Raw genomic sequence first — 22,387 nt, forward strand, 5'->3', positions numbered from 1 at the left:
ACTCCTACCCGTCAATAAGTAATAAAAGACAGTCCAATAATATAAATGGGGCAAAGACTTGAAAAGACATTTCACAAAGGAAAATTATAAATTGGCCATAAGCATACGAAAATATGCTCAGTATCACTAGTCATTAAAGAAATACGAATTAAAACTATGTGAGATACCACATTATACACTTATAGACTAAAATGGCTAAAATTAGAAAGACTGCTTCTAATAGATTTTGAAGTGTAGTTTGACAGATTCTAAAACCATTGAACATATTCCTACACAATGACCCAGCAATTCCATTCCTAGTTATTTACTCGAGAGAAATTAAAACATCTTGCCACACACAAAAAATAGCCTGTACAATAACAAGCTTTATTAAAACTAGTCCCAGGCTAGCATCTACCCAAATGCCCATTAACAGGAAAATTAATGAACAAATTGTGGTAAGTCCACACAATGGAATATCTTCAACAATAAAAAAGAACAAACTTCTGTTCATCCAACAACATAGATGATGAACAAAGAATTCAGATACAAAGCACACATGATGTATTATTTTCATGTATCTGAAATCCAGGAACAAGCAAAATTAACATATGGTGACGGAAAGGACAGCAGTGTTTCCCTCTGAGAGGCTGCCTGGGTACAAATGGTCAGGATGCACTTGAGAGATAGAGGGTGTGCTGTTCTGTTTTTCATTTATAAAATAACATGTCAATTTTCAGCACCACGTCTCCCTTGTGATCTACAGTGCCTCTCCACGGTTCTGCAGGGCACACTGGTTGCTTTCTTGCCCTCTAGGGATATCCTCCACCTACTATAGTAATTAGTGATCCTCTGAGCACTTTTTGTTTTATAGATTTTGGTAGATACCTCTCATCTGCTCGTTGGCCCCTGCCATTCTCCTTGTCATTGTGAATCCAGTACCTTAATTAGCATTTTAGGTGGGGATGAGGTTAATAAAAGAGAAGACAAATGCTTCTCTTTAATCTGCTATATTTAACCAGAACCCTCCCCCCCCCTTTTTTTTACAGGAATTTGACACAATAATGTGACATTTATTATTATTCCCAAATGCATTTTGGGTACTGAGAAATGGCAATAATTCTCTTCTGGCTTGACAAAGAAAGCTAATGTCTTCATGACTTGTATGAATACAGAATGTCGATTAAAACATTATCAGAGCAATAAAACAATCAACTAAGAACCAGAATTACAGGCTTAGGTTTAAAATTACTATCACAGAAAATAGCAGCAATTTCTGAAATTCAGATGTGTAGAAAGATTCTCTGCATAAAATAGCACAGAAAGATTTCTATTAACACAAAGCAGAAGTCCCTGGAGAATGTTGATAATCTTGCAGAAATTTCAATTTATTCATATCGTATCATTATTAACCACATCTTATCATTTATGAACTCATTTTATAATACAAGACAGTGTTCCTCTTAACATCTATAGGTCAGAAGAGGGGACACCTTGTTTTATTTTCTCTTAGTTGTTAATTAAGAAGCATTTTCAAGATTAGATTTTTTTTATTCCATTGTTTTCATTCCTCTGTTTATTCCATCTTGATTATCCACATATTTTAAATTTTTATAATTAAAAAAATACCAGATAAGGTATACCAGTAAGAAAGGGGATAGGGAGGGTTAAATTGGGAGCTCAGGATTCATAGATTCTGACTACTATACAAAAATAGATTAAACAACAAGGTCTGCTGTACAGCACAGGGAACTATATTCAATACCTTGTAATGGCCTATAATGAAAAAGAATATGAAAAAGAATATATATGTGTATAAATGAATCACTGTGCTGTACACCAGAAATTAACACATTGTAAATCAATTATACTTCAATTAAAAAATTAAAAAATAAAAACTTTGCCCTTAAAAAAAGGTAAGGGAACATATCTTCAGAATGGCTTTGATCGAGACAGACTAGAATGGACTTTTTCAGTCCTGTGCTTCAGTCTTTCTTAACTCCACACTTTCTTCAATTATATCTTTGTTGCTTCAATTCCAATTATCCTGGTCTCTACTGAAACCACTTACTTTATATATGTTGGTTCTTCATAGCCTGTCCTTTATATATATAATGTGATGGCCTCCGCAAGCATCCCAGAATCCTAATGAGCATTTTGACATGATATTCTTCCTCCCTAGGATGTCCAGAGAATATCAGAACATAGATGACAAGCTTATCTACGAGACAGTATTCAATCACTTCAAGAGACATAAAGTGGAGATATCAAGGGCAATAAAAAAGGCATTTCCTTTCCTTGAGGTACTTCGTGACCGTGAACTTATCACCAATAAAATGTATCAAGTAAGTGAGGTTTATTACGTCACAGTCTGGTAAACCAGTTCCAAACCAAGTTATGGGCACAACTCGTTAACTAAGGAGTCACCTGTGAGTAGAAGACCTTTTCAAGTGTTGTTGCAAATGTTCAAGTATTGTTGTAAAGTAGAAGGGGAGATGGGGGCGGGGAGAAGCAGGCATCATTGGAGACAGTCCTGCTAACTGAAGAGATGGTGCTGATGGCGACCACTGGCAGCACGGAGATAGGCTGGATCTGAAGCAAGTGTGCTCCGCAGATGCATAATTCCCTGCAGGGACGCATACAATATAGCATAAACTAAGAATTAAAAGCAATTTTAATGAATTGATGAATAATTTAAGTGAGATGATTCCATGAAATAATAATCAACACAGCATTTCTTTTCAGTGAAAATCGGTTTAAATTGTTAGATCTGAGGACATTAAACCCCACAGGGAACTGATACGTTATTAGGACAGATTTAGGAGTAGATGCTTGTTATTCTTTCTCCAGTAGTTTTCAGGGGGGTTTTATTTGTTTTTGTTTGTTTATGCTATTTCTGGAGTCTTGGAATTTGGGTTAATTTCAGCCACAGGTGTTGCTGGAGAGACAGAGATGTAAGTCTTCTCCTTGTCCTATGAATATGCTTTCTCAATAGCCAAGTTCATGAAAAGGGAGAAATGTCACCTGCCTTCCTTGAGCCCTTCCAGGCCAAGTCAGTCTTGGTAAAGAGGCTGTCCAGTCAACAGAACAGCTGCTCATCACCTGCTAAGTCTATTCCTAAAACATTTGACCAGGCTTTTAGAGGGCTGCACATTAATTAACTTTGAATCGACTTTTATTCTTCAAAATTGCTTCTTCTTAAATCTCATTAATATGAGAGTGAGGAGATTGGATTCACAAATGAATGCTTTTAAAGGGGGAAGGATTTACTTGTTTCACATAGTAGCCCTACAAATATGGAAATTCTAAACCTTTACATGAGGAGATACCTATATAGGGAAAATGGAGTACATTAACCACGAAGTCTATTTCTAGGGCCCTTCTGTAACTTGAAAGTTTGCATTTATATTTTCTGCATTCAATATTTTTTAAGGACTGTCAAGATTCTTGTAGAAACCTGGTCCCTGTACCAAAAGTGGTGTACCATGTTCTCGATGAACTGCAGAGCACATTTGACGTAACACTTCTGGAAGCACTGTTCAGCGAGGTCAACATGCAGGAATATCCTGATTTAAGTTACATTTATAAAAGCTTCGAAAAAGGTAATTGGCTTTATTATCTACCTTTTGATGTCCAGGGCCAGTTTTTTCCAGCAAGCATGTATTGAGCTCCTACCACATAGCACACATGGTGCTGGGAAGTGGGGATATAACAGTTAACAAAACACACATAACCATGACCCTTCTCAAAGCTTATGGCACAGTACCCACCTGGAGATCTGCTTAATTAGGCATTCAAGACTCAAGGGACAACAGAGCCACATGTGGCATCCAATTTAGACAGAAAAACAAATGACAGAAAGCCCAGCATCCCAACAGGGCAGCATCAGTTGCTCCTCTTTTGTGAGATCCCTTGCAGTAGTCTTAACTTTCAGGGACCCCTAGAGGGACAAGCTGAGTTACAAGAATCACCACATTGAAGGAAGACCCAAGTATAGTCCATCGGTATTCCCTCCCAGCCCACATGCAATTTACCAGTCACAGGTCATTTTTAGCCCTAATCCCAGGGTTGGCCTAGTAACACAGAAGAAAGGCCACTTTCATCAAATTTGCCCTTAAAGGAAAAATGGTTTTATTAACATGTTCTCCACAAGGGATGAAACATTACTCAAATAATCACAAAAGACATTGTCTTCCAGGGACTATTTTTGTTGCTGTATTAAACTAAATCTTTGATTCATGATTTTTTCCTGGGAAGGCATAATTTATACTTTTTAAACGATACATAGTTGAGAAATGTGTAGAGATACACACACACACACACACACACACGCACACACACACACACACACACGTACAAATATGTATATAAACTTGTTTAGAAAATATTTTATTCCAACACAATTTGGTGTCAATGAAGTTCTCCAAATAAGAGATAGAGACATCACCAGAGAAATGCTCACGTGTCCCGAGGCGGGGCGGATGCTATGGGATTATGGCCTAGAGTGTGAAAGGCTCTAGTTTGTCTTCAAAACAAGGGCAAATTCATTTCCCTCAATCAAAGTGTGAGAAGCAGACGGTGGAGCTGATTCAAGAGAGATGCATCTGAGCAAGATTTTGGAAAGTCTAGCATATAAAATAAGCAATTTGAATTACTAGGTAAAAAGAGACACTAATGGGTTTATAAGCAAGGAAAAACATTTAAAAGGAGATATAAAGCACGTGGCTTGTTGATTTGTGTCAATGGTAATGTTTTCTAATTAGAACAAAGTAATTTCTACAGCAAATCATTCAAGTCAAAACAGATATATAGGAAGTCTAACACTCAGTCACAAATTTCAAGCCAGTATTATATTTGTAACCAGTATGTCCCCAGGTCATGGGGACAAAGGGAATGGCAGTTACCTTTCCTGGCCACATCTCAGGGGCTGTGGTCGTCTCCACAGGCTGCAGGGGATCCCCTTCCCAGATCCAGTGTCAACATCACATATGTTAGTTTCCAGGCTGACTCATGCTGGGGTGACCCAAGTCTATACTTGCTGCCACCCACCTGCCCCTGGGAGGGGTGGTGGTCTCTGCTGCTGTCCAAGGAAGCTGCAGGTCAGAGACCAAAGCAGAAAGGCTGGGGACTGTGGCCAGGATGCGACAGGTCTCAGTAGTGCCTGGTCCCGACCTCCATCTCATGTGCTGAAGCCCCCCACCCCCATCAGAACACCTGCACATGGGCCTCCTTCATATTTTCTGGACTTTGGGCCCTGTGTTCTCCTTGTACCTTCCACTTGATTTTGCTGGGATTTGAAACCGTGTGCTGGGGAAGACAAAGCCTCTGTGGCTCCCAAAGTCCTGTCCATCTCACCCCCTAGTAGGCATTGTCTTAAGAGGTACTCCTGCCATCAGCACCCGGGCCCCACCACCTCCCAGTGTCTCCTTCCCAGACTCTCAGCAGGGACCCATTCCCCAGGCTTCCTGGTTCATTTCCTTCCTCCTACATTTGCTGAGTTACCTACATAGCAGGGGCCCTGGGCTGGTGTCCTGGCCTCCCCTCCTTGGAGGTCTCCCAGGTCCTGGTCCAGGAGTCGTGGGGACATCCTGCACTCCCTCTTGCAGCTTCAGAGTCCTGTGTGGGATCTGGACCCCTATGGGAGCTCTGTCCCCCCACCTCTTGTTTTTCTCTTCCAGAGCTGCTCATCCTCCCCAACACAATTAAGCCCAGCCTTTCTCTTGTCTAGTCTTGTCTTTAAAGCTCTTGGACTTCCTCTTTTTATACACACAGATCTCCCTGGGATCCAGCCCTTCTCTAGAGGAAATCTTTGTTTTTTCCTTATAGTTTGAACAGTTCAGTAAATACACTTCACTTTCATTTTTCATTTTGACATATATTTTCCCAGCCATGTGAAGTTTATTTTATATGACCAACAGGCTCAGGGTGTTTCCATGACTCCTTTATTCTTGCATTCGAGTGGCTCCTTTCTGTGTGGGGAGCATAGCAGCTCCCTTGTTGGGGTTTCTCTTTCTGTTCGAGGATGATGGGGGAACATTACCATGAAGACTGGGACCCACTGAGCTCTGAGTGGACCTGAGAGCTGGAAATTCCTAAATGTGTAATTTTGAGATGATGTCCTGGGTCCCTGGTGGAGATTTCTAAATGTCCTCTTCTCTCTCTCCTTCAGTGATTCAAGAGAAACTTAATTGTGAAGAAAGAGACCAAGAAGAGAGGCAGGAGAGGCCTAATATCCAACTGAGACTTGAGCAAGGTGACTGAGACCAAGTACAAACCGATTCTCATCTGCTGTGAGGAAAAGGAGAAGGGGAGGTGGGGCCCTCGTTCTGAGCAAAGATTGAGAATCAGGGAAGAAATGCTGAAGGGCCATGGAGAAGACAGGGAGGGGTGTTTGTATCCCGGAGGACTAGCTGTGACAAGAGACTGTTGGCCCCATACCAAGACACAGCAAGAGGAACCTAGGGTGTCAGTAACCAGGTTTAAATAGAATGACGACCTGGAAGTAATTGTGATTTAGAAAGATCCCTGTAGGAGATCAGTGTGAAGGTGTGAGGGCCAAGGACTATGGGCCCAAAGTCAACATCGAAGAGGAGATGCTTGATGATGGCAGAAGAAGGGACTGATTTAAATGTGGGGGATGTTGTTCAAGAGTAGGAATATTCAAGGAGAAAAGCAGTCATATAGATGCAGAGGTGAGGAAGCAGTAGAGACGTGGAGAAGAGGATGTGGGTACTTTGAGAGAGAAAGGAAGAAAAAGAAGAAATGAAGGAGGAGAGTGGGTAAGGGACACAATCAAAACAGCCAAGTTATTAACGGCTCACCTAATTGGACGTGTATTCCTGGCAGTTGTGGGTTTAGTGCCATTGGACAGTATTATCACTTACGTGTCCATTTTACCGATAAGGAAGCTGAAATCTATAGAGACCGGGTATGCAGTTGGCCTGGAGGCCAAACAAGTAAGGATGAACCAGGCATTTTAAACCTAGAGCCTGTGTTTGCAGCCCTGGATACTACCTGGTAACCCAGTAGGAAAGACAGAAACATGAAACAAAAATAAGGAAATATATGCAGAGAGAAAGAGACAGAGAAAAGAATGCCAAGAGCTGAAGGAAGTGGAGGAGAATCAGACACTAAATCCTCAAGGAAAGCCAACAACAGAAGTTAAAGATGAATACAGGGAGAGGGTGGAGGAAGAAGGGTGGGGAAGAGTCATCAGGGCTTTGCAGGAGCTAAGATAAGGCTGCCAGTCAGAGGCAGCTCTGGGGACAAAGGCAGATTCACTGTTTGTGGGAGTCAAGAGAAACCTTCACTAGTTACTGAATGGCTCGTGGAGGACATGCAGCGAGATGGCCAGGCCGAGGTGCTCTCAGCCAGGGATGCAGCTGACCCGAGTCTTCCACTCTGGGGGCTGAGGTCTGACTGCGAGCATTGGATGAGATCCACCAGGTCCAGATGGCCTCTGTATTGATCTTAAGCTTCTTGTTTATAAAAAAGAGATTAGGGGAGGATGGCACAGTCCATACTTCAATTTCTGAAATAGATTTCTACTTTCTTCCCCCTAGGATCTGGTGAAAGCTCATATCAAAGTCTGATTTGGTCATGCAGAGAGTCCTCATCTTATGATGGTCTGTTCCCATTGACTCTATTCTGTGATCCTTTGCTATTTGTGTCCCATTCTGGAATGTGCTAGGGGGTGGGGGAGCTACTTCTTTGTATAAAAAAAACTGTCAATCTTTGTATCTGCGGTTTTTCCAAGAGTTTAGATAAGAGTCTTAGTGCTATGAATTGCCTGCGACGGTCACTCCTTCTGTACTCCTTAAATGCACTTGCTGCTAATTCCTGAAGGGCTTGGACATTTTGCCCGTATACCTGGCTTCACAGTTTTCTTCTCTGTCTTGCTTGATTTGGCCTCATCCATGGTGCTCTGACTCATGTCCAACAGTGGCCAGTGCTGCAGGGAGAGTGGCAGGGGAATACAGGTGATGAGCATTCCTGGGGGGTGGGGGTACCTCCCCCATTGTGTCCTTCACGCAGGATCATGGACACTATTTGCCTCCCATGCAAACCCTCTCCCAACATCCCTGAGGCAGAGACCAGGAGCTGCCCTCCAAACACCAGACAGGCCTCCAAAAAACAAACCCTTTTGGTAATGTAGCAACCAATAACCACTTTTTAAAACTCTTGATGCATAACAGTCCCTTAAACCTCCCTTAATGCATAACACTCTTAATAATGTTATTATTTAAATATTATTAATTTAAAACATTAATCATAATGATTTTTTTTTCTGATCATGGTATCTCATACAGTGATGCAGCCAACAGCTCATTTAATCTTCCTCAAACCCTGAAAATGAGGTATAGATGATCCCTGTTTTTCAGAATAGAATGAGTCAGTTTAGAGAGTTTGGTTATTTGTACAAGTTCACCCAACTGAGACTTGGGATTGAATTCTGCTGGGGTTAGTGTCAGAGCAGGAATTCTGATGCCCATGGCCTGGCTTCATATTCTGCACTGTTATCCTGGGGAAGTGACTTCCCCTCTTGGTCCCTTGGTTTCATCATCTATAAAATGGGCATAATAATAGTACCTACTTCAGAGGATGGTGGATTTTAAATAGGTCATATCACGTAAAGCATTCACAGTTGTGCCTGGGGCTTCATCAGCGTTCCATGCATTCGTTATTATTACTACATTTAATTATCATTGTTTGTATCCGGTGCCACAGTCTAAGCTTTTAGTCATTGCAGTAAACTTTGAGATTTTCTTCTGTCACAGATGTCTGTTGGATTTACTGATTCCCTAGTCTGGAATAGCTGTGATAAAAGCAATACCAACTTCTGGCCCAGGAAGTTAAATTAAGGGCTACATTTTCCACATACTTACAGCACACCATTCTATAATAAGTTTTATGTCTTGAGGTGAAGGGTATAGCCCAGTGGTAGAGTGTGTGCTTAGCATGCACGAGGTCCTGGTTTCAATCCCCAGTACCTCCATTAGATAGATAGATAGATAGATAGATAGATAGATAGATAGATAGATAGATAAATCTAATTACCTCTCCCCCCCCAAAATTTTCTTTTAAAATAAATTTTATGTCTTTCTTCCATGACTCTCCTTAGGAAGTGAGTAACATAGAGTCTCAGGGAACTTCCCACACTGTGAAAGTTTCTTACGTAGCTTCCAGTTGGGATGTGTTATTTAAGAAAGGTTGTTCTAAATTAGTAATACATTTTTATAAAACAAAAAGTTTTCAGAGTGGTTTTTGAAAACACAGTTATACTTTTAACAAATCACATTTATTCAAAAAGTTAACATTTAAAAATACCCCTCAAAATGCATGAATACATATTAGCCATTCATCTATTGGTACTGCTGATGAGAACAGGAAGGGGTGAGGGGATGGAATTGTGACTAGCAATGGGCAGAAGAGAAGGGATTCTCTGTGTGTGTGTGTGTGTGTGAAGGGTGTAAAGGGAGGAGGCAATGAAATACTTTAAAGCTCACAGTGTGATCTGGGGGCAACCCTGCCAGAAAATGAAACCCAGAGCATCTCAGTGATAGGGAAAAATTAATATTAACAGAGAAACTTCCACTTACAAGTCAAATGATGCACACCAACCATCAATAAGTGTGTCCAAGAGTCCGACCCAGCAAGGACAGCAGGTTGTGACATACACAGGCAAGGGAAGAACTCTGTCTCATGCCCACCAGCCCAAGGGGAGGCTCCAAGGTGCTGAAGATGTGGCACAAAACATACACCAGAGCCCACATTCTGTATTAAAATCTGGAGAAAGAATTTTAAAATCGTGCTTTATATAAATAACTTTGTTTAGAAAAATAGCAATAAATGAAAAAAATTGAAACTGCACTGAAAATATACTTATGTACTCATACATTATTGAGGCTAGTGGGAACAGAGTGGGATGGGTCGATGGAATCCATAATGAGCAGAGGAGGTTTGCCATAAGGGAACTGAGTGTGTGCTGGTCCAGGGTGGTTGTCCAGAGATTCATTCCTTACCCTCCTCTGCTCTGCTCTGCCCTCTATCTCCAGCCACTGGCCTCTGCAGACTTGCTTGCAGGCTTCTTTGCTGCTGGCTCCCTGCTGGATTCCTAACGTGGGAGACATTAACAAGAGAGTGAGGGTAAGGGAGAAGCCAGGTATTTCCCCATCACCACTTCCAGCAACAATTCTGGCAGTAGCAGCATCCCAGGCATGGCTCCACCGTCCACCAAGCAGGTCAGCCATGGTCCAGCTTTTAGCTACCCAGAGCCCCAGTCTCTGGGCTCACTCTCAGTCCCTCCCATAGCTTTCTGGTGATTATTCTTTAGGTTGCCCCATTGTCCCATTTGAATTTCTCTGCTCTCCCATCAACTGTGTAACTAGTCTCCTGGATTAAATTCCCTATGCTTTAAAAGCTTAGAGTGATTTGTATTTTCCTATTGGACCCTGACTGTCACAAGAGGTAAATAAATTATCTGTGAATCACTACGTGGTTTAGGTACAACTCCATCTGAAAATAGATTCTTGGAGCACCTCCGTGGAACAGCACAGATAAATGCAAAGAGGAAAGATACAACCAGCGACCAAAATGATGCACTAGAAAGCCAGCAAGCAAATGAACAATGTGCCCAGGAGTCTGAACCAGCAGGTAAGACTGGCTGGGTTTGATGAGTGTGGAGGGGCCAAGAGGTCCTGACTGGTAATAGGGAATAAAGTAATGCACAGCTCAAGGAGACATCTATTAACAAAGCATGGGGAAATCACACAGACACACAGAGGACAGGAATGGTGCCTGATACGTTGAAGGGAGAGAACTGGAGGAAGAAAGGGAGAACGGAAAAACTGAGACAGAAGGCGAAGAGTTGCAGAGCCTCATCGGGGAAGAGAGACAGAAATAAAAGCCAGAAGAAGTCAGGGGGAGACTGGCTCCAGAATCAATGAGGCATTACGCTTTCATAGGGTGAAGGTGGCAATATATGCAGAGAGACTATAAGTAGAGACATAAGGAGAAGAGAGAAGTCAAGTGACATGAAAGAAAATGGAAATGGGGCAAAGCAAGTCTCTGTTGGATGTCAGCTGTGATCTTTTTTTATCCTCAGAGTCTTATGAACAAGTACCTGTCCAATCAAATAATGGAGATGCAGGAAAGGAGACTCCCAGCTCATTGGCCTGTGATGAAGAAAGTAATTATTACTTACCTTACCAGTTTTCTAATTACACCTTTATCTATGGGAGCAAAAGCTTTCCTTTGCTCTCCCATACTAACATCTTTCCTATCCTAACACCATCCAAGACATAGAGCCTTGTACACAACCTCTGACTGATTTTAGCAGGTATAAAATGCAAGGGAGAAGTAAGGATGAGCTCATTAATGAAGGGCATATCCCTGGGAAGAAAATGCAAAGAGGGAGAATAGGAAAAGCTGTGCTGGAGAGCACCAAATTGTAAAGTACAAGAGTGAGATAGATTTTAGACAAACTGACATAGAATCAAAACAGTGCCTTGTTGTGGAGTTGGTGAAGAGAAATAAGTTGCAACTTCTTTTTCAGCAGTTATAATGGAAACATGGAAAGCATGCAAGATGCTGCAGGTCAGATTTGCAAGTAAGGAAGCCCAGAGGAAAGACCCTTTAGAAAGGAAGTGGCAGGTGGAGGGACGTGGTGTGGTGGACAATGGCACAGGGGGAGAACTCTGGTGATGATTGGAATGCTTGAGATGAGGAAACTACTTAGAAAGACAAAATTAATATATTGGACATATACACAGGTCATATTAATCATTAAGAAATAGGAACAGACTAGAAAAAAGTAGGAAACATAGCAGAGAATGGATATATCGCAAAAGCAGGTAGGGCACAGCAGGGCCAGGTCTAGGGTGAGGCAGGGCGACCCTGGGGCACATATAAGGAGAATCTCACTCTTGGCACCTTCTTGTGCCCTGGGCATCTCCTTTGCCTCCCCCTAATCCCTGCTGGGCCCTGGGGACAGTGGTTAAAAAAAAATGTAGAGGAAAAGAGATGAATAGAAGAAGATACAAAGGGAAAAGAAAACCAGTAGATAGAAAAATGGGGATGAGAGAGCCACAAAGAGTAAGTTAAAGGACAATGAATGAAAAATCAGTAGAGAATGGACCAAATACAGAGAGAGAAGAGAGATATCAAGACATTATCCCATTTGGGGAGACAATCACTAGAAAGAAGGCACAGGGGTCTGTTCCTAATACCATTGAGAAGGGTGAGGTGTCAGCAGTGATCAGAATGGTCCCATAACCCCCTCAGATAAAAATACGCTTCTCGCCCGGCATCTGATGCTCTCCATGGTTTCAGTACCATCTATGGTCTGTTGAAACACACATCTCCAGCCCAGACTTGATCTCTGGATTCATTCCTCCAAGTACCTGAAGGTCTTTACTCAAAGATCTGATGGACATCTCTGTTTAGAGGTTGTATCACTTATCTACTGCTGTGTAACAAACAGTTCCAAAATTCAGTGGATTAAAACAACCATGACTTTTTTTTGTCACTTCTGTCAATTCTTTAAAATACCTGCAGCCTGCCTGGTTTTTTTTCCATTCTCTGCATGCTCACTCTAATCCAGATCCCTACCTCTTCTCACTTCATGTAGAGGAACAGTATCCTGCTGGCCTCCTCTCTCCTATCTTGCTTCCTTCAGATTCATTCTCTGCACTTCAGAGAATGGACCTTTCATAAATTCAGACTGGTTCATGTGCTTTTCCTATTTATAACCCAGTACCTTCTTGCGGCCCTCAGCACTAGTTCAGTGCTGTATAGTGTGATACTAGGCAGATACCTGCCATGCAGCTGCACAGTTCCCCATCACTGCCTCTCTCCCCCTCCCACCACATTCCTACTACACCAACTCCCTTTAGTTACTTGAATTTTCCAAGCCCTCTCAATTATACTTCTGCCTTTACATGTACTTTTGGAAAACAGTTTGGTATATTCTTCCAAAGTTGAAAATACAACATAGCCTATGATTTAGCAATTACATTCCTCAACAGATCAACAGAAATGTATATTATGTTCATCAAAACACATACAAAAGAAAGTTCATCTCCGTAATCATAACATTATTAATAGAAGTCTAAAGCTTGAATGAGCACAAATGGATACTGTATGGTTTTATTTTTAATGGATAATTTCTACAATGGAATATTATATAGGAATGAGAATAAATTACAAAATGGGTACAGATGACTATCACACACATAATGTTGAGAAAAGAAACTAAATCCACCCTCTGCCAAAAGACAGAGAGACGGAGAAAGAGAACTAGGGTGAATGATTCCATTTATACAAATTTATATAAATTTTGAACTGACAAAATCAATCATTTATGATATTGAAAGTTAAAGTGGTGATTAACTTGAGCAAGATTGATGGGGACAGTTAGTGGGGCATCACTAAGAGGTTTCTGGAGTGTTAGTAATCTGTTACTTGGCCAAAGTTATGGTTACCCAGATAAGCTTATTCTGTGGTAATTCGAAATGTATAATTTATAAATTTTTATCTATGTTATACTACAATTGTGATTTTTATTTTTGAAAAGCAAAAAAAAAAATTATCAAAAAGGGTGAGAAAATAGGTAAAAAGTAAAAACAAATAAACAAAATAAAATTTCAGAGTTGAGAGAGGCACAAAGGAAGAGACAGAGTTGAAGACCAGGAAAGGAGGGGGTGGGGGTGAAGATTCCCCCTGCGGTGGAATTACAAGAAGTAGGGCTTGTTAATGCCAGTGAACAGTGCTAGCATTTTTGGGGAAACAAAAGAAAATTCTTTGTTTATTACATTTGACCCAGGAGCAAATCTACCCAATCATGGAATCCAAATCAATTCCTGTTCTGTCTGTCTGGTGGATATAAAGAAGGAAAAACCATTTTTTATCTCAGAAGTTAAATGGAAAGCCCAAGCAAGCACCAAATGTAACCAGACATCTGACATAATAGGTAAGTCTGATGGAAAGAATGTGTAACAGGAATCACAGGAATCGGGCAAGAGGCTGGGGCATGTTGTCAACATCCAGCAAGTCAGTCTAGGTGGCCTTGGACAGAAGCAGGAAGGGGAAGGAGCCACAGCCTTACACAGTGAGTTTGGTAGAACAGAGACCCCAGGAACTAGAAAAATATCAGTAGCCAGGGAAGGGATAAATTGGGAGTTTGAGATTTGCAGATACTAACTACTATACAAAAAATAGATAAACAACAAGTTTATACTATATGGTACAGCGAACTATATCCAGTATCTTGTAGTAACCTAATGAAAAAGAATATGAAAACAAATACATGCATATGCATGACTGAAACGTTATGCTATACACCAGAAACTGACACATTGTAAACCGACTACACGTCAATAAAAAAGAATGAAAAGTTAAAAATGCAAAAAAAGAGAAACGATAGATAATGAGTATTGATGTCTGAGAGACTATTTCTAAAGCAAGAGAGGAAAGTATGAAAGGAGAAGATAAAGAAAAGGGAAAAAATTCAGAAAGCCAAGGTGTTCATGAGATGAGATGAAAGAGAAACCCATGAAGATAAAGAAAGGTATAAAAAGATACGATCAGCAGGAACAGGCATAACTAGGGGAAATGGGCCAAGCAAAGAGGAAGGTGAAGAAGTAAAATGAGAATGAAAGAAAGAGGCAGAACCAAGTAGAGAGTCAGAGGTAGACTGAGAGGTAGATTGAAGTAGGGGGAGGAGGAGGTGGGGGAGGAAGACTGAAGATGGTGGAGGAAGAAGGGTGCCAGCAGGGTGTACGAAGCTGCCCTCTGTGTGTGAATATCTTCACTTTTATGCAGGCCCTGGAGCAACCTGCAAGTCACATACATTCTAACACAGACCACGGTGCCCTGAGTTAACTTCAGTCCTAGGTCTTCCCGTGTTCTCATTCTGGGGTTTCCTGCTGCATGGGCTCCACCCTAGTGTCCTAAGGGGTTTTGCTCTTCTGTGCAGTGATCAGCAGTGAGGACTCTGCAGAATCCAGTGATGGAGATGAGACCCCAGAAGCCTCCACATCAGCACAGAGGATTCCTGGTAAGGAACAGGGAGAGCAAGGCCTGGGCTGTAGGAATCTGAACTAGAGCTGCTGTTCCCTGAGCATCGTATTCTGAGCCCCTTCTGTACTGTGGCCAGGATATCCTGGAATCCCATTCTTCGTATTTGTTTTACTGAACTTTTGAGGGAAATGCAAAGAGATAAGACATCCATATCTCAATCTGAGAATGAGGTCTCTTAATGTATGGGTCCCATTAATCAGTATGTGTATGCCCTGTATTGATTGTACAGGAGAAATAGGCCAGCAAAGTAATGAGTGTATTTCAAACTACTAGTTGCTGTGTCTGTAGGGTGTTGGATTTATACAGTGATCTCTGTAGGGAACAGGAAGCTAAATATGGTTGCCCCTTGGACAATGCACAGGTTAAGGGCACCAATGCTCAGCGCAGTTGAAAATCAGCTTGTAAATTATAGTCATCTCTCCAGACACGCAGGTCTGTATCCACAGTTTTAACCAACCATGGATCATTTAGTGCTATAGTATTTATTACTGAAAAAAATCTAAGTTCAAGTGGACCTGCGCAGTTCAAGCCCATATTGTTCAAGGGTGGGCTGTATTCTTTCATTGGAAGGTCGTATTGTCATCTGATCACAAACTTGAATCATGTCGTAAGATACCTCACCTCGCTATCTAGTGTTAGCAGAAATAAAAACTTCTGATAATGTATTCTGAAACCCAAAGTACTGTTTTTGACAGAATTATTCAACAAGTCATGACATATATAGTGGTTTTTCAAGGGACCTTTATAATCAGTATCTTACAACAACCTTAAAGAGTAAGCAGGGTAGACATTTCTACCTTTGTTTCTAGATGAGAAACACCATCACGTAAATGTTTCAAGGTCTTCTACAAAGTCTCATGGGCAACTACAGGGAATAACAAGCCTAGTGTCCTGGATTCTGCATTTTTTTTTAAACTGGAGCTTGAAATGATTATCAAAATGTTGCTTCCTCAATCTTATGGGTATCCTGAGTTGTCATAAGATCTGTAGCTCTTTAGGATAAATTGGTGATTTTTTTTTTCCCTTTCTACTTTCTAGACCCAGACAATATTAGAAACATGCCTATTTAGGGAAACACACTAGGAAAAGTCCTGAGAACAAATAAAAATGTTACCTGATCTTGATGCTACAGAAGAGCAATATTTTAAATAATACAGTCAATGCAATTGCTCTCTAGATCTATCAGAATCAAGTGTAAATTGGCTTCAGTTTTAAGGGAGTCCAGTTTCCACTTTTATCTTAGTACTAGTAGAAGATTGTCCCCAAACACATTTGTGGCTCAGACACGTGAGAAGATTATTTCTCAGCCTTGCAAATGGTTGAAGGGGGCACCAAGTTGGCGGGGAGGACGGGTGCTCACAGTCTTGATCACAAGGTTTCCAAGGTCTCCCCACACTGGAAACAGCGATAAAGGAGGTGTGGAAAGACCATAGAAGGAATAAGAAGCAGAAGAGAGAGAAGGGTAGTAGGATGGTAAGTTTCAAACAGAGCAAAGCTGCCCCTTGCAGTTGAATTGTCTCTGCTCTGGGGGCAGAGAATGGAGCACCACTAACCTACAAGGCAGACCAGGCTAGCCAGGGTGCCGACGATGCTTTGCATGAGTTTTCAAGACTTTCCAAGTTTTCTTACTAGGGATCTTCCTGATGAATGGGTTCCTTGGTCACACACCCAGGCACCTCAAGAATCCTATTCCTTTGTGCAGTGACCAGTACTAACCTTGACTCCTTAGAATCAAGTGAGGGAAGAAAGGCCCAAGAAGCCACCTGTCACAACCCCAAGTCACTCACATAAGAAGATACGGATTGCACCCCTGGATGACAAATACTTACAGTCTAAATCCCGAGCTCTGTTTTCCTGATGAATCTTATTCTGGGCATTCTCCACATGCCTTGATTTGATTACTTCTAGGGTACCATTTTCCCTGTTTAACTTCTCTGGCTCTGTTGGGAAATGGAAAGAGGGAAGAAGGCATTATATATAAATGGTTGTTTAATTGGATGAGCCCTAGTAAAATGATACTTTTTTTTTACTACACACTATCGTATCTATTAAGCTAAAGAATGGAAATAGTGCTCTTATTCTCTAGCATGTTTTTAATTCTCTAAAGCCTAGTAAACGCGTATTCCTCTATCTGTTGTTAATGTTGTCATTAGTCCCCAGCTTAGAAAGTCCTCATGGAATACTTTGAGTTGCTATTAAATTATAGATGGAAAAAATGGCTTCACACACAAGTACTCTCAAACCCCAATTGTAGTTAAGCCATTGGCTTACACTGCAATTTCTCACAGGGTTTTTGTAAATAGCCTGCATTTTGTTCTTACAAAAACCTTGACAGGGAGATAGATAGGGTAACCAGGTTATCCCAGCTTATAGATGAGGAAACTGGAGCTGGTAATGTGTTAAGGATCTGTTACAAATTCCCATGGAGGGTAAAAGGCGGAGCTGGGCAGCAACCCAGCATCACCCCCAACATAACATCAGGCTGTAGAGTGATATTCAAAAATACCTTCGCAAATAAGGTATCTTTTTATGTTTACCACCACCTAAAGGTAAACCGGTTTTTCCTTTCTTGGTTCCTTTGTCATGCACTGAGAACTTTAAGGCACATTTTCTCCATTCTGCAGTGATTGACTCTTCAGCGGACGAGGCGACCTTCGGATCCTATAGCTCAGCACTGAGATGTGGTCCTGATGATGAGGGTAAGGTCTGCCTCCCGGGTAAGAAACAGAGTGGAAGCAGAAATACATGCAGACAAGAGAAAGAGACAGAAATGAACATCATTGTATCTTTTTTATCATTGTGTCTTTATAGTCCTAGTCCTGTCTACAATGTGAGTAATCATAAGATTTACGACTCTTTTATAGATTACTGGTTGTATTTTCCTTTCCTTCCTAGATTCTTCGGATTTTGAAAATACATTTATTTATGGAATAAGCAATAGGAAAAGACGTAAGAACAATTAAAACTCTTGATGCAACAAATGTCTTTCTTGTCTACAAAAGCTTCACTCAGTTTTTGGTTTTATTCTTTAAAATAAAACAATAAACTCGTTGGTATTTCAGATGATTCACATTATGCATTTTGAATTGGGTGAGCTGGGCTAATCGATGTCACACGTAGACCTCAAGAAGTTCAATGTCACAGTGCAATACAAGTTTATTCTTCATTCACATAAAAGGATAGAGTAGTTCCAAGGTTGGAGAGGTGCTCACTGAGGATCCAGTTGATGGAGGTTCTGACATCTTGAAAATGTTACTTCCATGATCCTCCTGGGTAAGAAACAGAGTGGAAGCAGAAATACATGCATACGAGAGGAAAGAGTAAGAAATGTGAGAAGTAGTGACCAAAGGGTGTGCCTTCCATGGCAAAATTTTGCCCCATCCCACCCTTGAAGGTAGTTCCTGTTTTGACCAACAGGTCAGATGGAACCATAGGGTGGCTTGGTAGTAGAGATATCCGCACCCTACCTACATGAGCTTCCCTTTTCCAAATTTCCTTTTAAAGAATTCCATGTTGGACTGATCCTAGGACACAGACTGAGATTGTAAAGGAATTTTATTTCTTTCTGCAGGTTTCAGCGGTGTTGACACTTCAGAATTGAGTAACAAAGAGCCTCGGGAAGCGTCTAGCTCAGTCCTAAGAAATGGGTCAGGTAAAGAAGATTAGGATGCCAAGCCTTGGCCTGCACAATGTCAAGAGTCTGAATTAAAAGCTACTGCTTCCAGATGCATTTTATTCTGAACACCTTGACTAATTTGTATCCTGTTAATCCTGGGAAGTACTTTCTGGATTTTAGATAATGGAAGGAGGCAAGAATGTATTATAAATTCATGTTTAAAGGAATGAGTCTTGCTTACTAAATGTATATAATTTTATATTCCTATTGTAGTAGAAATAATTACCAAAATGATGGTACCTTTTAAAACGCTTACTGTCATGCCTCCTAACACTAAGATCCTAGATTTCTCCAGTGATATACTGGCTGACACTAACGTCATCTGTAATTGTAAAAGCCTCAAAAGACAACTGGTCCTGCTGTGCAATTACAGACAGAAATAAAAGCTTTGTTCAGATCAGTGATTCTCAAACTTTAGTATAGTTTTTGACAGATATTCATTACATTGTAATTGGACTGTACCATGATACTTTTAAAGTCCTTTGGCAAATAAGATCTTACTTTGTCATCACAGAATCTTTAAGACTTAGGCAGGCTAACTCTTGCTTCCTCATTTTGTGATGAGGAAATGGATGTATAAATGCATAAGGGTAAAAAGGGGTGAGGATTTTATGTAACAGGCAGGAAGATAAGAGCTGAGTACATGATCAGAAGCCAAAGAGGAGATGTGAGGGGACTGGCGCATTCACAGGGGAATGTATCAATGCTTGATGCAAGAAAACTTATTTAACAACAATAGTAAATACAGATGTGTATATAAATGTATATATATTGGTGGATGTATAGCCACCAATATTGGTGTGGATATTAATATAAGACACAGAAGAGAAATCAGGGACAGAGAATCTCTTAGAATGAAAGCGTTGGAAATAAAAGAAATGTGTTAGGCAAGGCAATGATTGAAATTTGAGGAAAAGGAGGAGGATGAGGTGTGGCTACATAGGAGACAGAGCAAACTTCTGTTGAATGTGAGGTGTAGTTGTTGGAGCAGGTGTATTTTTCCTGAGCCCATCTGAACTATGAACACAGATCAGCATGACCACATCAAAGTGTCATCATCAATAGTCTGTCATTTCCTTATTTCTTTCCAGTGTCCTGTGGAGTCAGAGGTCTTAAAATGAATAGGGGAAGAGAGTCAGAAGAGGTGCCAGCCTCTTAGCATGTGATGGAGAAGCCAATTATGATACTAATTATCAATTATCTTTCTTTTCCTGTCTGCACAGAGAAAAAGTTCTTCCTTCTTTACCTACCTGTCCCCCAAAACATTGCCGCACATGCACACACAAATACAGACGCTCATATATACAGACAGACGTATGCACAGATTTAAGCTGCTTTCGACAGGTTTGAAGGAGCCAAAAGAGGAAAAAGAACTGGGCTTCTGGATGGAGAGAGGTGACACTAAGTGGATAATGTAAGGAGAAAGAATGGAAAAGTTAGGCTGGAAAGATATCTGAGTAAGTTTCTTCGAATTAAAAGACATCTGAGTGAGTTTCAGGGTTTTCTAAGTGGACATGAAATCCAAATATCACCAGATTGGGAAGTTCTGAAGAGGAAGATGAGTAACTTTCAAGTTACCTCTCAGAAGTTTACCAGAAATGTGGTAATGAAGTCCATAACAGGCCTGCGATGTAGAAAGCTCATAGGGAACTGGCAAATGTAATAGTGGCCAATAGTGTGGTCAAGGTCAAAAGAGCAGGCAGTGGTGACAAGGAAAGTGGTAAACTGAGAGATGAAGCTAAATGTGGCACGTGAGGGAACCTCTGCGAACTTGTTGAGTGAATAGGAAAAAAAGTCCACTTTCTGTATCCCAACATTTGGAAATTTGTCTGGAAACAATTAGTTTATTATAGTATTTATATGAGAATATTTATTTAAAGTATTTTATTAATTGAACTATATACATATATACACATAAATGTAATAAACAGTATTTCTGGAAAAGAATAGTATCACATAAAAGTAAATACAAATAGGTAAAAATGTCATCAATGAATGGATTGAAGAAGCATATAAAGAAAAAATAGAAAAACAAACATACGGACTTTTGGCAAAGAGAAAAAGGGAAAAGAGAAGAAGCAGACTAAAAGGAAGGGACAAGGACAGTGAGAAACAATAAAAAAGAGAGAGACTTCATAGGTAGCGCCATCCTGTGATGTAGGAGTCAGGGAAAGGTGGATGGTCTGAAGGGAGGGGGTGAAAATGAAAATTATTTATGAATCATCATAAGAGCAGAGCTCCAAGGACTTGAGAAGTGTTCCTGCATCATGTGCTTTTCAAAAAGTGTGCCAAGAGGCCAAGAAGCAGGGACTGAAGGAAGTCAAGCATCTCACATGATGAGTAAGGCCACCCAAGGACTTAGGGTAGAGGTGGTTCAGCAGACACCACAGAGCCTGGGGGAGCTGTGGTGGGTGATCAGGGTTCAAAGAGAACATCAAGCAGCTCACAACAGGCAGTGGCCAGTTATGGAGGGTGAGGGTCACAGGGCCAGATCTGCAAGTTGTCAGGAGTCTGAAATCAGAGCTCCCATTCCTGTTGCACTTGACTCTGAACACACTTTGACAAAGAATGAGTCCAGTCCACATCAGAATCCTGTTCTTTGCATTGTTCTCAGCATTCACTTGGCCTGATCCTTCGGGGAACTGCAAGGAAGCAAGAGATTATTATAAAGTCGTGTCTAACAGAATGGGTACTGTTGATTATACACGGATGACGTAGTTGAAATACACTGGTAAAAATGGCAGTAGCTCGTTTACTGTGTTAGCATATCAATAACAAACTGCTGGATTTATATAGTGACATCCACCCTTGTCCATGGAGCAAAGATATCCATGTGTTCTTCTGCTGGTAGATAATAGTATCACTTTGTCATAACCTTGTAGAGGCATCAAAAGACAAATAAGTGGTCCTTCTACCTGTCAGGAAAAAAGACCTCAGGTAACTAACTATTCTTAAACTCAGCATACAGTTTTGAAGGATGCCCTGCAGCATGTTATTGATTTATATAGTGATTTTTCATTAGCTTTTGCAAACAGGACCTTATTCAATCTTAATTTTAAAGTTTAAAGCCTGAACAGGATAACTTTTGCTATCCCTGTTTCATAAATGAGGAAACTGATGCACAAGGGTAATGAAGAGATTTTTCAAAGTTTTTACAATTTTTAATGTTTTTACAGTTTCAAAAATTTTAGTTTCTGACCACCACCTGTTACTTTCTAGATACCATGGATACGAGAAGCAATTCTACTTTGGAAAAAGACAGTGGGACAAGAAGTAAGACTGCATAAGAATTTACTTGATTTTTGTGTTACAAACAATTTTAATGTTAAAGTTTACTATTGTCTGCTATACCTTTAATAAGACAAAAAATTAGTGCCTTTTAAAGTAACTATTTTTTTCAAAATGATTACATCTTCATGTTGTTTTTTACTCTGATTTTAAAAAATATATGTCTTAAAAACATTGGTATATATCTTTCTAGAATTTTTTATGTATGTAATAACAGATTTTGGAATGTAGTTTTATTTTTCTAAATAGGGTAATTCTATGCTTACTTTCCCTTTTCTTGCTATTTAAAATTAATATATGATGCCTAAAAAATAAAAATATTTGACATTTTAAATTGAGCTACAAAAAAATTTTTTTAAGGATTTT

General features: G+C 40.5%; 1 protein-coding gene across 4 annotated transcripts in view; it reads left to right on the top strand.

Annotated features, from left to right (window-relative positions):
- The window catches only part of LOC102520119 (nuclear autoantigen Sp-100), a 69,970-nt gene that overhangs the window by 23,160 nt on the left and 24,423 nt on the right, over positions 1 to 22,387 (top strand). For 3 of the 4 annotated variants that reach the window (XM_014558035.2, XM_032480453.1, XM_014558036.2), the window contains exons 2-13: positions 2,162 to 2,324; positions 3,413 to 3,581; positions 6,149 to 6,232; positions 7,542 to 7,604; positions 10,483 to 10,632; positions 11,084 to 11,167; positions 13,802 to 13,948; positions 14,954 to 15,034; positions 17,682 to 17,756; positions 17,953 to 18,006; positions 18,629 to 18,709; positions 21,953 to 22,006. In XM_014558035.2, coding sequence (XP_014413521.2) covers positions 2,162 to 2,324; positions 3,413 to 3,581; positions 6,149 to 6,232; positions 7,542 to 7,604; positions 10,483 to 10,632; positions 11,084 to 11,167; positions 13,802 to 13,948; positions 14,954 to 15,034; positions 17,682 to 17,756; positions 17,953 to 18,006; positions 18,629 to 18,709; positions 21,953 to 22,006 — 1,205 coding nt within the window. The remainder of the gene's footprint in view (positions 1 to 2,161; positions 2,325 to 3,412; positions 3,582 to 6,148; positions 6,233 to 7,541; positions 7,605 to 10,482; positions 10,633 to 11,083; positions 11,168 to 13,801; positions 13,949 to 14,953; positions 15,035 to 17,681; positions 17,757 to 17,952; positions 18,007 to 18,628; positions 18,710 to 21,952; positions 22,007 to 22,387) is intronic. The other variant, XM_032480454.1, reaches the window with a different exon arrangement.

Source organism: Camelus ferus, chromosome 5, assembly GCF_009834535.1.
Source record: "Camelus ferus isolate YT-003-E chromosome 5, BCGSAC_Cfer_1.0, whole genome shotgun sequence".
In the NCBI taxonomy this organism is placed as follows: Eukaryota; Metazoa; Chordata; class Mammalia; order Artiodactyla; family Camelidae; genus Camelus; species Camelus ferus.